The sequence below is a fragment of the Leptosomus discolor genome, chromosome 5 (genome assembly GCF_034619465.1).
Source record: "Leptosomus discolor isolate bLepDis1 chromosome 5, bLepDis1.hap2, whole genome shotgun sequence".
Lineage (NCBI taxonomy): Eukaryota > Metazoa > Chordata > Aves > Leptosomiformes > Leptosomidae > Leptosomus > Leptosomus discolor.
In genome coordinates, this window is record NC_141395.1 from 6209868 (window position 1) to 6222224 (window position 12357).

A 12357-nucleotide genomic window follows, 5' to 3' on the forward strand; every position below is an offset into this window, starting at 1 on the left:
CCTTGCACTTCTCTGTGCCTATCTGGTGCGCAGCCACGAGCAGTACCTGATCTGAACCCTGTGGCCATTAAGCACATGTTGTGAACGAACATAACAGATTGTATCACGTTCATTCCAGTTCTTCCTTCTTTGTAGCACACCAGTCAGTAATGGAGGTACACCCGTTCTGGGTGGTTAGATGGTAATAGTCAGGTTTCTTACACATTTTGCTCGCATTTTCTTGAAGACAACTTACCGCAGGAGGATCATAGTCATTAGTAATTTCCTCTATACGCAATGCAGACTTTTATCAGGTTTTAGCATCAGTGCCTATTACTGAAGAAGCAGTCAGATTGTGACATGGGAACAAATGAGGTTGCTATTTGAGGACAGAGGCTTGTTATTACAGAAACACAGATGTGATTCTGAGGGTTTATAACAAAGATCTGGGAGTCATTAGCCTATGTCTGAATTTTTCACAAGCTTTGTTTCCACTTTAATACAGTTAATGTTTCCCACTTTCCTTCATTGATACTTGCTTTGCTGGAGCTTCTCCTTCTTGTATTTAGCAGGAATGAGGGAACAAATTATTTTTGATATTTCATGCTCCTAAGGAGGAAACGTGTTGGAAAGACATAAGTTGATTCTCGGTGGATAAATGTGATGTAAATTGGAAAACTAAAAAATTACAAATGCAGTGTAATGTATCCGGCAGATTTGAAACTCCTCAAAACTTGATGAACAGATACCAGAGAGCGTTTTCTTATGTATAACCTACTTTACAGCTTCAGGATTGAGATGGTAACTAGGCATCCATAAATACCACCCATTCACAGGTATCCATGAATGTTCACTGTCTGAAATGAGGAGATATAAGGTACAACTGCACATGTTCTGTAGCAGCTTCAGTCCCTTTTGCTCATGTTACAATTTCAAAACTTCACTGCACTCGCTAAAGATAGGATCGTTCCATTTCTAATTTCCCAATTCCAATTAAGCAATTTAAAATAATGCTTACTGGCAACTTTGTGTTCCTTTAAAATATCCATTCAGGACCCTCTAGTCACAGCATGCATATAAAAATATGTAGCGATCCATATGGTCTTAATGCCTGCTATCCCCTATTTTTGTATACTGCTTAAAGTGTTCAAATTCTCCTTAAAATATAGTCTTAGGTGTCAGAGTGTGAGCTTGGAGAGCAATGAAGTAACATATATTGGTGCCGGAGTATGAAGAGTTGCATTTATTGCCCAGAGTGTGAGTGTTTTTGCAGTCTTCCACAATCAGAAAATAATTTTAATGTAAGAAATTATATCAGATAAACACCAGAAAGCTACTTGAGTGAAAAACACTGATTTCGCATTAGTTGACATTTACCTTATTTTTGTTTCATTATAATAATCCCTAGGCTCTGAAGATCAAGTTCTCTATGTTGCTAATGACACTGACATCCTGGGTTTTGCATATCCATTCAACTACAGTGATGTTCCTCAGCAAATATCACATATTGAACATAATTCAAGGATAACTGGAATGGATGCATATTTTCAAGGGGACATGATTGTTTGGAGCACTCAGTTTAATCCAGGAGGGATTTTCTACAGAAAACTTCACGACAGAGAGAGAAGGCAAAGCAGCAGTGGCTTGATAGTAAGTGATCGAAATCAAAGTTTACATGATACAGATTTCTTTTGATTTACTTTTCTGTTCTGGTTGTCTGTAATAACACGTGCTGATTTAGTAGCTTAAAATATCTGAGAATGATTTTATTCAAATTGGATGTATGTCTACTAGTGCCTTTCCATCCTGGACTCCAACAGTTAGTTGAGTCTCTAACTATAGCATTTAAAACAGTTTTCTACAGAAAAATAACCAGTATGTTTGAGGCTTGGAAAGATTGTATACCATCAAGATTTTTTTATCTTAAGAGAGAAAAGAGAGGATGTAATAGATGTATGTAAGTAGCACATGGTTTGAAGAAAAGCATGAATTTCAAATCCTTGGAAAACAGAAAATGTAGATAGGCCAAAGACAAGCTTTATTTCTTCAGTGATCATATAAGCGATAAGTTTGGCAAAGCTATGACAAACATTTGAAAATCAGAACAATAAGTATTATTTCTTTATATGTTGAACTGCATAGTATCTTATTTTGAATAAGCATAAATGTGCACTTTACAGCAGAAATGTGGATTTTTATAACCTAGTGTAATTTCAAATGGTCTTTAGTCGAAAATAACATAAATGCAGATTGATTCTCATTTTCCCTAATATATTTGTACGAAATTCTCAAGGAAGCGTTAGTGCTGAACTGAAGACAACAATGTGATATTTATGTTGGTGTTTCTATAATGCTGAAAAGTTAGATTTATTTTTTATTACTTTTTATTAAATGAAATAGCAGAGGAGAGGAGTTTTTAGGTTTTGTCTTGGCCAGTGATAAATCAGGTTAACAATGTTTTCTTAAACTTGGGAGAGGTAACAGGGACGACCTTACATCACCTGAATGCTTTTATATACCCGGTAGAATAAACAGCAGTAGCAACAGTAGACTGATCTTTCATCTATTGTTCAACTCTTACACATCTGAAGCCACTTCTAAGTACCTTTCATCCAACAATGTTTCCTTTGCAAACAAATGGCATTCTGGCCTGTGATGCCAACAGGGCAAAAAGCTTGGAGATGTAGACACCAATGGACACTGAAGATACCTTGTGTCTGTGATGGCATGTAGGTGGGAAGAGTGGTTAAAAGCCAGTGCTTCCGCCTGCCCAGCAGAGGAGGGTCTAGATTTTGTTGACAGAGAATATATGTAAAGTAGATCTAGAGTAGAAAGTTATTCCTAGCATTTCTAGGAGGTCAGATAGTCATTTGAGTTTTGGGGAAGGATACTTTGAGAACCCATGTATTGAAGATACGCAGTAATTCTACTGTGACATTTTCCTCATTTAAATGTGGCAGAGACCTGTGCCTGGCAGACACAGCTCTGTATCGAGTTCATTATTAGGAAATCATGAACTTGTAAAGTCTTGTGAAACTGAAGTGTTAGGGGGTTTTGTTGTTATTTATTTATTTATGGGTTAATATGCAGAGGCCTTCTGCAAGGGTAAGTGTAGTTTGCTGACCTGCAACCCCCCGAATGGATCTACACTTTCTTACAGGTCCATAAATTTGAACATAAACTTCACTGAGAATTGATCATAGTCCAGGGGTTGAAATTTTTATAGCTGATTTCACGCTGTGTCCCTGTTTAATATAATACAGAGCAAATGCTCTTAGAATTACTATTATTTTTCTGTAGTACTGAAATACATTTTGCTTGTCTCTCTCACCCTTATGCAAGAATGCTTTCTTGCCAATTCCTCCTAATTCAAAATTATTGAAGAAAAATATGTTTTTCTTTGTACACTATTTTCTCCTGTCTTTTCAGTACAGGTAGGTGCTCGTGAAGATGCTTGATCCAAGCCATGCAAAGATTTTTTACAAATCTGTATGTGGAAAATGCACAGACTGTATCTGATTATATCTCGGACACATTTCGTTTATGTTTGTGAAGCATTTACTTCTCATTGTGCTAAACTATTCAGAATATTTTCCCAGCTTTATCTCATTAATACCCAAATATTATTGCCTTATATAACCGATCAGTAGGTTAATTGGTTTTGTAGTGTTGCTTTAATATCGTCACTTAAATTTGGTTTTGAAAAGCTAGAGAATCCCTTAATTCTAACCCAAGTTTTTTTAATGGATAAGTTTTCAAAGGTTACATTATAACTTTTATATTTAGACTTTGATATGTAAATCGGAACAGTAAACTTGAACAAAGTCACCTGCATTTTCAGGTAATTACATTAATGCAAAAATCCATCTCAACTGAAATTGCTCCATGGAATTAGCATATCAAGAGCCTTCCTCAGAGAATAGCTTTAAGTATCTCTCATATTTTTCTGTGAAAAGGGGTTTAAGCTTGGTACAAATTGAAGCATTAAAGGAAATAGTAGATATCAACTCTTCAGAGTTTATTGACAGATGCGGAAGAGGGTTGCATTCCAATCGAGTTAAGGCAGTGTGAGCGAGTTGGTGGTAACTGGTGCAGCTGTTTGCTGGCATAACCCTTGGAGAGAGATGCATAAGTTATCTGAGGTGAATATTCGATGCAGAGTGACTTGCGACTCTTGACTCAAGTGCTGTTTTTCATGGAAGAGGACACAAAGCTGAACATTAAAATAATTGTACCATAGAATAGGAAGAAAAACATTGGGTTTGTAACGAATCCAGTCGGTATATTGTATGTTATAACGTATCCAGCCTGCTCCTGCCCCGCTGCTCTGAGAGCTTAACAAGGACCCTTAACCACTCTTGTGATATATCCACATATATACTCCCAACGTTTGCCCCAGGGTGAGTGAAATTCAGTGCATCACTGTGAGTGGAAACAAATTTCTAGACCCTTTTCTCTAAATAGTTTTAATTTCTGGTTCTACCTTAAAGCTATAGCTCTGTATGGATGACATTTATGTACTTAGGAGACCCTCTCTTCCTGGAATCAGCTGGTTGTTTTTTTTTAAACGATCCTATTTATGTAATACAAATGGTGGTTTGGTTTGGTGAACAATTGCGCTTACTGGACTGCTCGTCTGTCGAGGAAAATTTTCTGTTTCAGCAAGTAAAAGTCTCAAAGTTTTCTAGTATTATTGTTTCTCATTTATTTTTACTGTTCTAATAATGTGTCATTAGATAATGGAGTATTTTTAATGAGGGTATTTTAAGCAACAAGAAATCATTGGTTTACTTTATTCCACAGCAATGCCATATCGAAAACAGCTGTAAAGTAAATAGAGAAAATATTGCTTCACATCTGTTTATGGTATAAATTAAATTTGTAATTTAGTCTTCCTGTGTTAAAATGCTAAGCATTGCAAGGTGATGGGTTCCTGCTGCATGTGTAACGTATTTTCTCCAAACTCAGCCATGGGGATTGAAATTTATTTATTTATTTATTTATTTATTTTAGTTCTTTACCTTTAAAAAGGTTTATGGTGCGCAGCAGTTCTGATCAAAAGTCATCAAGCTGACGTGGTCTGTAGTTGTGCAGACTACCACACTAGGAAAGGCGATTAGGCTTCAAACCCTGATTTTTCTAATAAGTTGTAGTATGTTATATTTAGCATCAAAATGGGCTAAAACAGCTGTAGAAAATAGTGATGTGAATTTGTTCCTGTATTTTCATCCTTATTCTGTATGCAAAATCATTCTTTGAAATTAACATAATCCAAATAAGCTATTAGGTAAAAGCTCATTTGCAGTAAGTAATTTTCTTAGTATGAGAAGATGCATAAGACATCAGAAATATGATGTAGCTAGGCTGAAACTTAATGAACACAGCTGAGATTTACACAGCCATGGCATCAGTTGGTGGTTTTAATTCTCTTTTTTAGTCTCTTACACCAGATGGCTGCTTTTCATTTCTTCTGGCTAGCCCCCTGTTCATTTGATCTTTAATATGCACCCCGGCATTACTGGAATTTCACTTCTCCTTGTATAGTTGAAAAGAATGAGAAAGAGTCAGTGTTAGTAAGTGACCCAGCCTTGTCCCAGAATCTTTTTAGGACGTCCCTTTGTCTCATCTGCTTCAACTACCAGCTTTTTTGGGAACCGTCTCTCACACTACGTGGTAACTCCCATCACGCGCTTACCAGGTTCCAAAATAACCAGTCTTTGGTTGTCGAACAGCCCAAAGAAAGGCAAGGGACTGTACTGTCCGTGATAGCTGCCCTCCTTCTGAAAGAGTATTTTGCTCCAGCCTTGTAGGCCAGTGCCGGTAACCCTTGCAGCCTCCAAGGTAGTAGCTGGAGATCTCCAGGTATAAGAGGTTTCAGGTGCCTGAATATTACCCGGAATTATAAAAGGAGTTTGGATAAAAATACAACAGCGCTTATCTGCAAATACCCACATTTTTTGATACCTTGTTCTCTACATGAATGTTGCTTGGATGATGTAACAAAGAAAAAAAAAGAAGTTATTGAATGCCAATGCAACATTTCTTGGAAAAAAATATAGTTTATTTTTGTGGTATTTCTGGAAGCATAAGCTGCCAGTGTCATCAGTTCATAGCAAAGAATCATGGTACATTATTTTGTTTAACTTTAAAAAAATGACTGTGACCTTGTTTTTCAAGAAATACTGTTTTGTAAATGCAGTGATTGATTTTGCTGCTTTAATACTCATCTAAATAGAAAGCCAGGGTTCTGTATATCTTTAGAACATGCATCCTATGACATTTTTGGAGAATTAAAGGTTGTGAACAATGAACTATCTAAATTCAGCCTTGCAGCCCTATTATTTCACCTAAAGAATGAAATGACCTTTATTTTATGATGAAAATAGTCTACAAATGTCTTGTGGTATTAGGGAACTCTGACACTGGAGGAAAACAAGTTATTTTAGGATTTTCTTTCCTGATTTTTAGTTACATAGCTTAGTAGCATTCCATTACCGCATTTGTCCAGGAATAGACAGTTTTTGTTCATAGTTTAACTTGATGTCATTATAGGTAAACAGGCAAACAACTGCATCTGTATTTAGCTCATGCAGGTCTGGAATTTTTTATCATATGCTGCATTCATGTTAGAAATAGTTGGGTATTCCTGTTTTACAGATTTTACTTCTCGCTGCAGAAATTCTAGTAAACTTTGCAATATGAACTTCTATCCTTAGGACCATTTTTTAGGATGTAGGCCTTAATGATAATTGTGAAATCATGTCAGAGATACTACAGTTTATAATTTTAAAATTATAATCAGTCGAGCCTCTTTTACATGTGAAGCTGAATATTGCACTAACTCTAGTTGTAATCGGTGGTGGAACACAGGAACAGTTAACAGCAAGGGAAGAGAAACATTTCAAAAGTTTCCTTACAATTGCATGCTAGTATTGGTCAGAATACAGAGGTGATTTTATGCAGTTTTCTAAATGTAGTGATTTTATTTATCCTTGGCAGACTGCTGAGCAGCTGTACCTCAGGATGGTTTCAAGCACCATTTTCACTGAGGGCTTTGAGATGGGACATCATACCATAGTTCTGCATGGAGATAATAGCTGTGTAATCTTAATTCTGCCTTTTCTTTTCCTTTAAAATTACAGTATATAACATTTGTTTGCTTCAGTATCAATAGTTCAAGTAGTTTGTGCCTGCCTTTTTCTTAATGTAGGTAGCCTTAGAGTTGAGAAAACAGTTTTGAACTATTGACTTGTTCTTCTGCATTGAATTGTCAGCAGATTGCTTGGAGCTGATCTCCTGAATGTGGAATTTATATTTTTCCAATGCAGTGTTTTTGAAAATTTCACCATATTAAAGGTAGAAGTTACTTAACTGTAAAAGGTTATAAAAAACTTTGACTATGCAGCTGCTGTGCAAGATGATTTCTGTTAATCTGACTTTAACATCTGTTCCTCTTAGTGTCCAGAATTCAAAAGACCTAGGGGCATTGCTGTTGACTGGGTTGCTGGAAATATTTACTGGACTGATCATTCCAGAATGCATTGGTTCAGCTACTATACAACTCATTGGACTAGTCTGAGATACTCCATCAATGTAGGTCAATTGAACGGGCCAAACTGTACAAGACTCCTTACAAGCATGGCAGGAGAACCATATGCAATCGCTGTAAATCCTAAGAAGGGGTATGTATGTTTTAACATTACTCTGTTTTGGTAATTCAAACCAAAATGCAAAGTGGAGTATGAGAAATAAAATTATGTCTAAACTTTTCCAAGTCATTTACTTAACTTACCTGCTCAATTTACCTGTATGTAAATCAGGATCAGTTATCTCCCATCTTTCAGGAAGGTTGAAAGGCTCATAGTCATTTAATATCAATGAAGCGTTTTGAGGTTCAGCTTATTTTTTACGTTTAATACTTTTAGGATGATGTACTGGACAGTAATTGGGGATCGCTCTCACATAGAGGAATCATCTATGGATGGTACTCTGAGAAGGATATTGGTTCAAAAGAATTTACAAAGACCTACAGGTATAGAGCTTATCCATTTTTCCTAATTACATGACCCTTGCTAACTCAGCTTGGCTGAATTCCAGTTTCTGGGTTTGAAAAAAAAAAGTACATACTTTAAAAAATACATATTCTGGTTATTCATATGCAATTACTAATCAAGTAGTTCTGTTTTCAAATGATACATCTTCATATGACTTACACTTTTGTAACAAAGCTTAATATGATGATTTTACAAAGCGGTACTGGAGGACTATATATAATCTGTTAAAATGTGATTTGTTCAATAACACTGAACAAGCAAAATCAATTAAGGGAACACCAGTTAGTAGTGAGACACATTTATTAAGAAAGCACATGAAATTTCACAGCCTGTTCTAGTTCCTTGCCTGCATACACTGCAAAATGGTATGAAACAAGGTTTAGATATTCAAAGAAGCAACAACTTAATTATCTCAGTATTGTACAGAACTGTTGTGAAGCTTGACAGTACACATTGAGATCTTGTGAATTACCATTAAGACTCCATTGGCAGGATAAAAGTCGTTTTTATGACAAAGAACATGATAAATCCAGAATGAAATATGTCTCTTAAATAGCAGCATCCTGTCTTGCAACCACAAATGACTTGTTCATGACCCGTTTTCTCATGCGATCTTTGATGTTTCTCCAGGCTTACAATGATACTTTGTTGTTATTGCATTGCTAATTAGGGCTTGCCCAACTTTGGTGTGCATATCTATTGAAACGTAAGGCTTCTGGCAAGATGATGCTCTCTGAATGACTAAGTGTCTCAGAAGCTGCCGCTGTCACAGCAACAAGTAATAAAATTTTAACTGACTGTTAAGTCCAGTGCTAAGGTGGGCTTATGGTGTTGTGTGTGCAAATTACACTCATCCCTTAAAGGAAACAATATTTCTTTATTGACATGATTAGATTGAAATATAGCAACTTGAGAAATTACATATGTGATCAGGAAAGCTTTGAGGAGAGGAAGCTTATGCTCCTTAGGCAAGTAAGAAGCACAATAGTAATAAAAAACATGTAGTCAATAGTAAATTCAGTAAGAAGCTTCTGTTTATTCAGACTGAAAGACTACAGAATTTTATTGTCAGAGTTGTTACGTATTCTTTACTGAACTTCCTATATAAAATATTGTGAACATATGAGATGTACAAATCATTAGATTTAGTTCTAATTGCCAGAATTGTGCTTTTTTGTGTCTTATCAGTCTGATTGATTGCCAAGGTTATGTCCTACAGAGCCAGGCACCACTTCCTTGGCCATTAAAGGGCATTTAAACCACGTTTTTCTTTATGGCCATGAGTTTTGGATTAATGAATTTATTGAATTCTATATGTGGTAATGGTATCGAACTTACCTGAAAATGCAAGTATTTCCTTCTTCCCTGACCAGAACTGATACACTTTACTTGATATACTTTGTATAGAAGAGTTTCATATAAGCATTTAACCATACCTCTCTCTCCTTACAAGTGCAAATAAAATTAAAATTAGGAAAATTAGCAGATTTAGCTTTTCTTCCTTTACTTCCTGGTAGAAAATAGACATTTATGGAGTCTTTTAATTTTTTGTCAGATATTTCACACAGATCCGTGTCTTTGTCGAGGGAATGCAAAGAAAGAGTCTAAGCCTTTTCTATTTCCTTCCAAATGAAACTACTATTGTTTAGAGATTTATTGTTTAAGATTTTACTAAGCATCTGCTCTTAAATTTATTACTAAATAAGCTTTTCCTATTTCAAGTAAAAGAGTGAGAGTTGAGCATTTGGGCTTGACTTCACAGGATTTACATAAAAATTACTATCACAGGAGTGCTGTATGTATAAAACAAAAATAAGTCCTTTTTTATATTGTTATCTCTGATACTGTGAAGGATACATTGAGAATGTTGTTTATTATTTGATATTTAAATATTCTTAATAAAATGCAAAGAATAATTTAAAGCTGGAGAGTGGGGACTGCTTATAAATGTTCCCCCTTGCAGGTACCATGCATCACACAGAGTTGACACATTGTGATTATCTTTTACCAGAAAGTATTCTCTTTAGCTGTATGCCTGAACGCCAGTGTTTCTTTTAAAGAGTGGGGTTTTTAATGGAGTTGCAAATGTAAACATATTTCACTGGTCTATGCGTCAGACTTCCTCCACTTCCTCTCATCTATCTGTAGCTGATTAATTTATGACCCTAAGAGGAGTATTTTTGCTGTTATGTATAATTTCTTTTGATGTATTTTTTCCGACTTACCTACTTACATAAATGGGAAGAAAAATACTTTTTCCCATTCTTATTAAAAATACACTACAACTTCAAAAGCTCAGAATTAAATTATTTTATGGTTCAAATATTTTTTCAGGCTGAAGCTTTTGACATGACCTAAAATGGCATATTAATCATTTAATCATCCTCTATGAAACAGGGACTACTTGATTTAACTATTTAGTTATTGCCTAGAGGCTGGCTAGTCACAATGTTACCTATCTTTTATTCTTATTTGAGCTCTCAGTCACTCACTCTTGTGCTTTCTTTTCATATATATGTAAATATATACATCTGTCAATATTGCTGTTTAAGTCTTGCAGCGCCGATGTAATGAAAATAATCTGATTTTTAATTCTGTAATAATTACTGCAAGTGAGTTATTGGTGATTAAAAAACCACCATGATATACCTGTGGAAACAGGATAGGTTAGGAAGACTCTGAAATCTGAATGCCTTGTTTTTAACGTGTGGTCACACTGGTGCTACTGCTTAGAAATCTATTGACATAATAGATTTTTTGTTGGTAGAGCAAATTACAGGATTAGATTCTATTTTTAATTCCCACCTGGTATATGTCCCTACCTGCTGAGGATAATGGGTTTGAAAAGGCACTGACCTTGGAGGAGCAAGTTAAAGACCACAGCTGCCTCAAGGGGAAGGTTTAAGAGAAGGTGTTATATTTTATTCTCCTTGTTTTCCAGTCATGATTTTTCATAGTCAACATATTTCATGTTCACAAGAATATGAATGACATGAGAATGTAAAGTTACATAAAAATTATTTTTTTTTTCGGGTTTCATATACTTGTTTGAACTTTATTTTCTTTATAGGTCTCGTAGTCGATCAGTTCAGTCAGCGTTTGTTCTGGGCTGATTTTGAATTATCTGTCATTGGCAGCGTTCTTTTCGATGGTTCCGATTCAGTTGTGTCTGTGAGCAGTAAACAAGGTATGGAGAGCTTTTGTGTAACGTGATTTCTAGTTTATTTTATTTGGCTGAAGTTTCACTAATCAGAGAAACTATGTAAGCAAAAAGCAGTGATTATCAAGTAATATTAATTGCTTTTGTTAGATAATGCTTCAGATGTTATCTAAACAAAGAGATGTTTAAGATCATTTTAGCTTTAAGATAATCTGATAAAGTTACTTTAGGGGATCAATGATTCAGTAATACCTGCAAATCTCCAAGTTTCTTACCTAATCAGTAGCTTAGGTATTATCAAATAATAGGCTGGACTTACATTAGCAACAGGAGTACCCTGACTAGTTAAAAATTAGAGCTTTCTACATTGCACAGGCATTCGATAGTGTATAGAACAGTTGATTTGAATCAGTTCTGGGAAAAATAATGGGTTTGGCTTTCAGGTCAGTAAGTAATCACAGAATTCTGCTAATAGATTGTGAATGAGGACAGCTCCTTTCATAAGAAAGGAGGTTCTGATTGAGCAAACTGGTTTTATAGAATTGTGTGTTGGCTTTTTAACAGTTTGATAATTTCTGTAACAATTAATGAAATTTGAGTAGAAAAGAGAGGAAACACAATAAAAAAAAATTAAAAATTTGAAAGCAGGTTTTTCGGGAGGGTTGCTTAACAAGCAGTCGGTAGTGAAGGTTCCTCAGGATGATGTTACATCCAGTGCTATGGAGTGTTTTAGCCAATGATCTGGAATTCACCAGGGGGTTCTGGAAGATACCAGGGAAAATCTCCCATAATCCAAATTGAGCAGACCAGATTGAAATAATCTTATTCTGATTTAAAAGTGTTTATTTCACAACTTGGATCAACATACATGGAAGCAGTCATCTCAAGAAGGAACAGGGATCTGACTACGGCCTCCTGTAATAGTGAACTATACTGTGCAGATGCCCAACAGGAGGTTTTCAGAAGACAGTAACTCCTCATGACTTTGCTTGCACCTCCTTTGGTTGCGGTATTTCACAGTAGCTAGGCTGTAAGCTATCACAAAATACATACTTAGTGCTTGTGGCTGGTACAAAGACTGACAGAGTATCCTAGATTGTGTTTTAATGTGTCTCAGTAGTCATTTCTGTTAAGAATAAATGTGATGTTGTTCAAGGGGAAAAA

At 35.6% G+C, this 12357-nt stretch overlaps 1 protein-coding gene across 1 annotated transcript in view; it reads left to right on the forward strand.

Annotated features, from left to right (window-relative positions):
• LRP1B (LDL receptor related protein 1B) overlaps positions 1-12357 on the forward strand; it is a 578117-nt gene that overhangs the window by 515384 nt on the left and 50376 nt on the right. Inside the window, exons 79-82 of the mRNA XM_086465459.1 lie at positions 1388-1629; positions 7438-7661; positions 7905-8011; positions 11104-11220. Of these exons, the coding sequence (XP_086321585.1) occupies positions 1388-1629; positions 7438-7661; positions 7905-8011; positions 11104-11220 (690 nt within the window). The remainder of the gene's footprint in view (positions 1-1387; positions 1630-7437; positions 7662-7904; positions 8012-11103; positions 11221-12357) is intronic.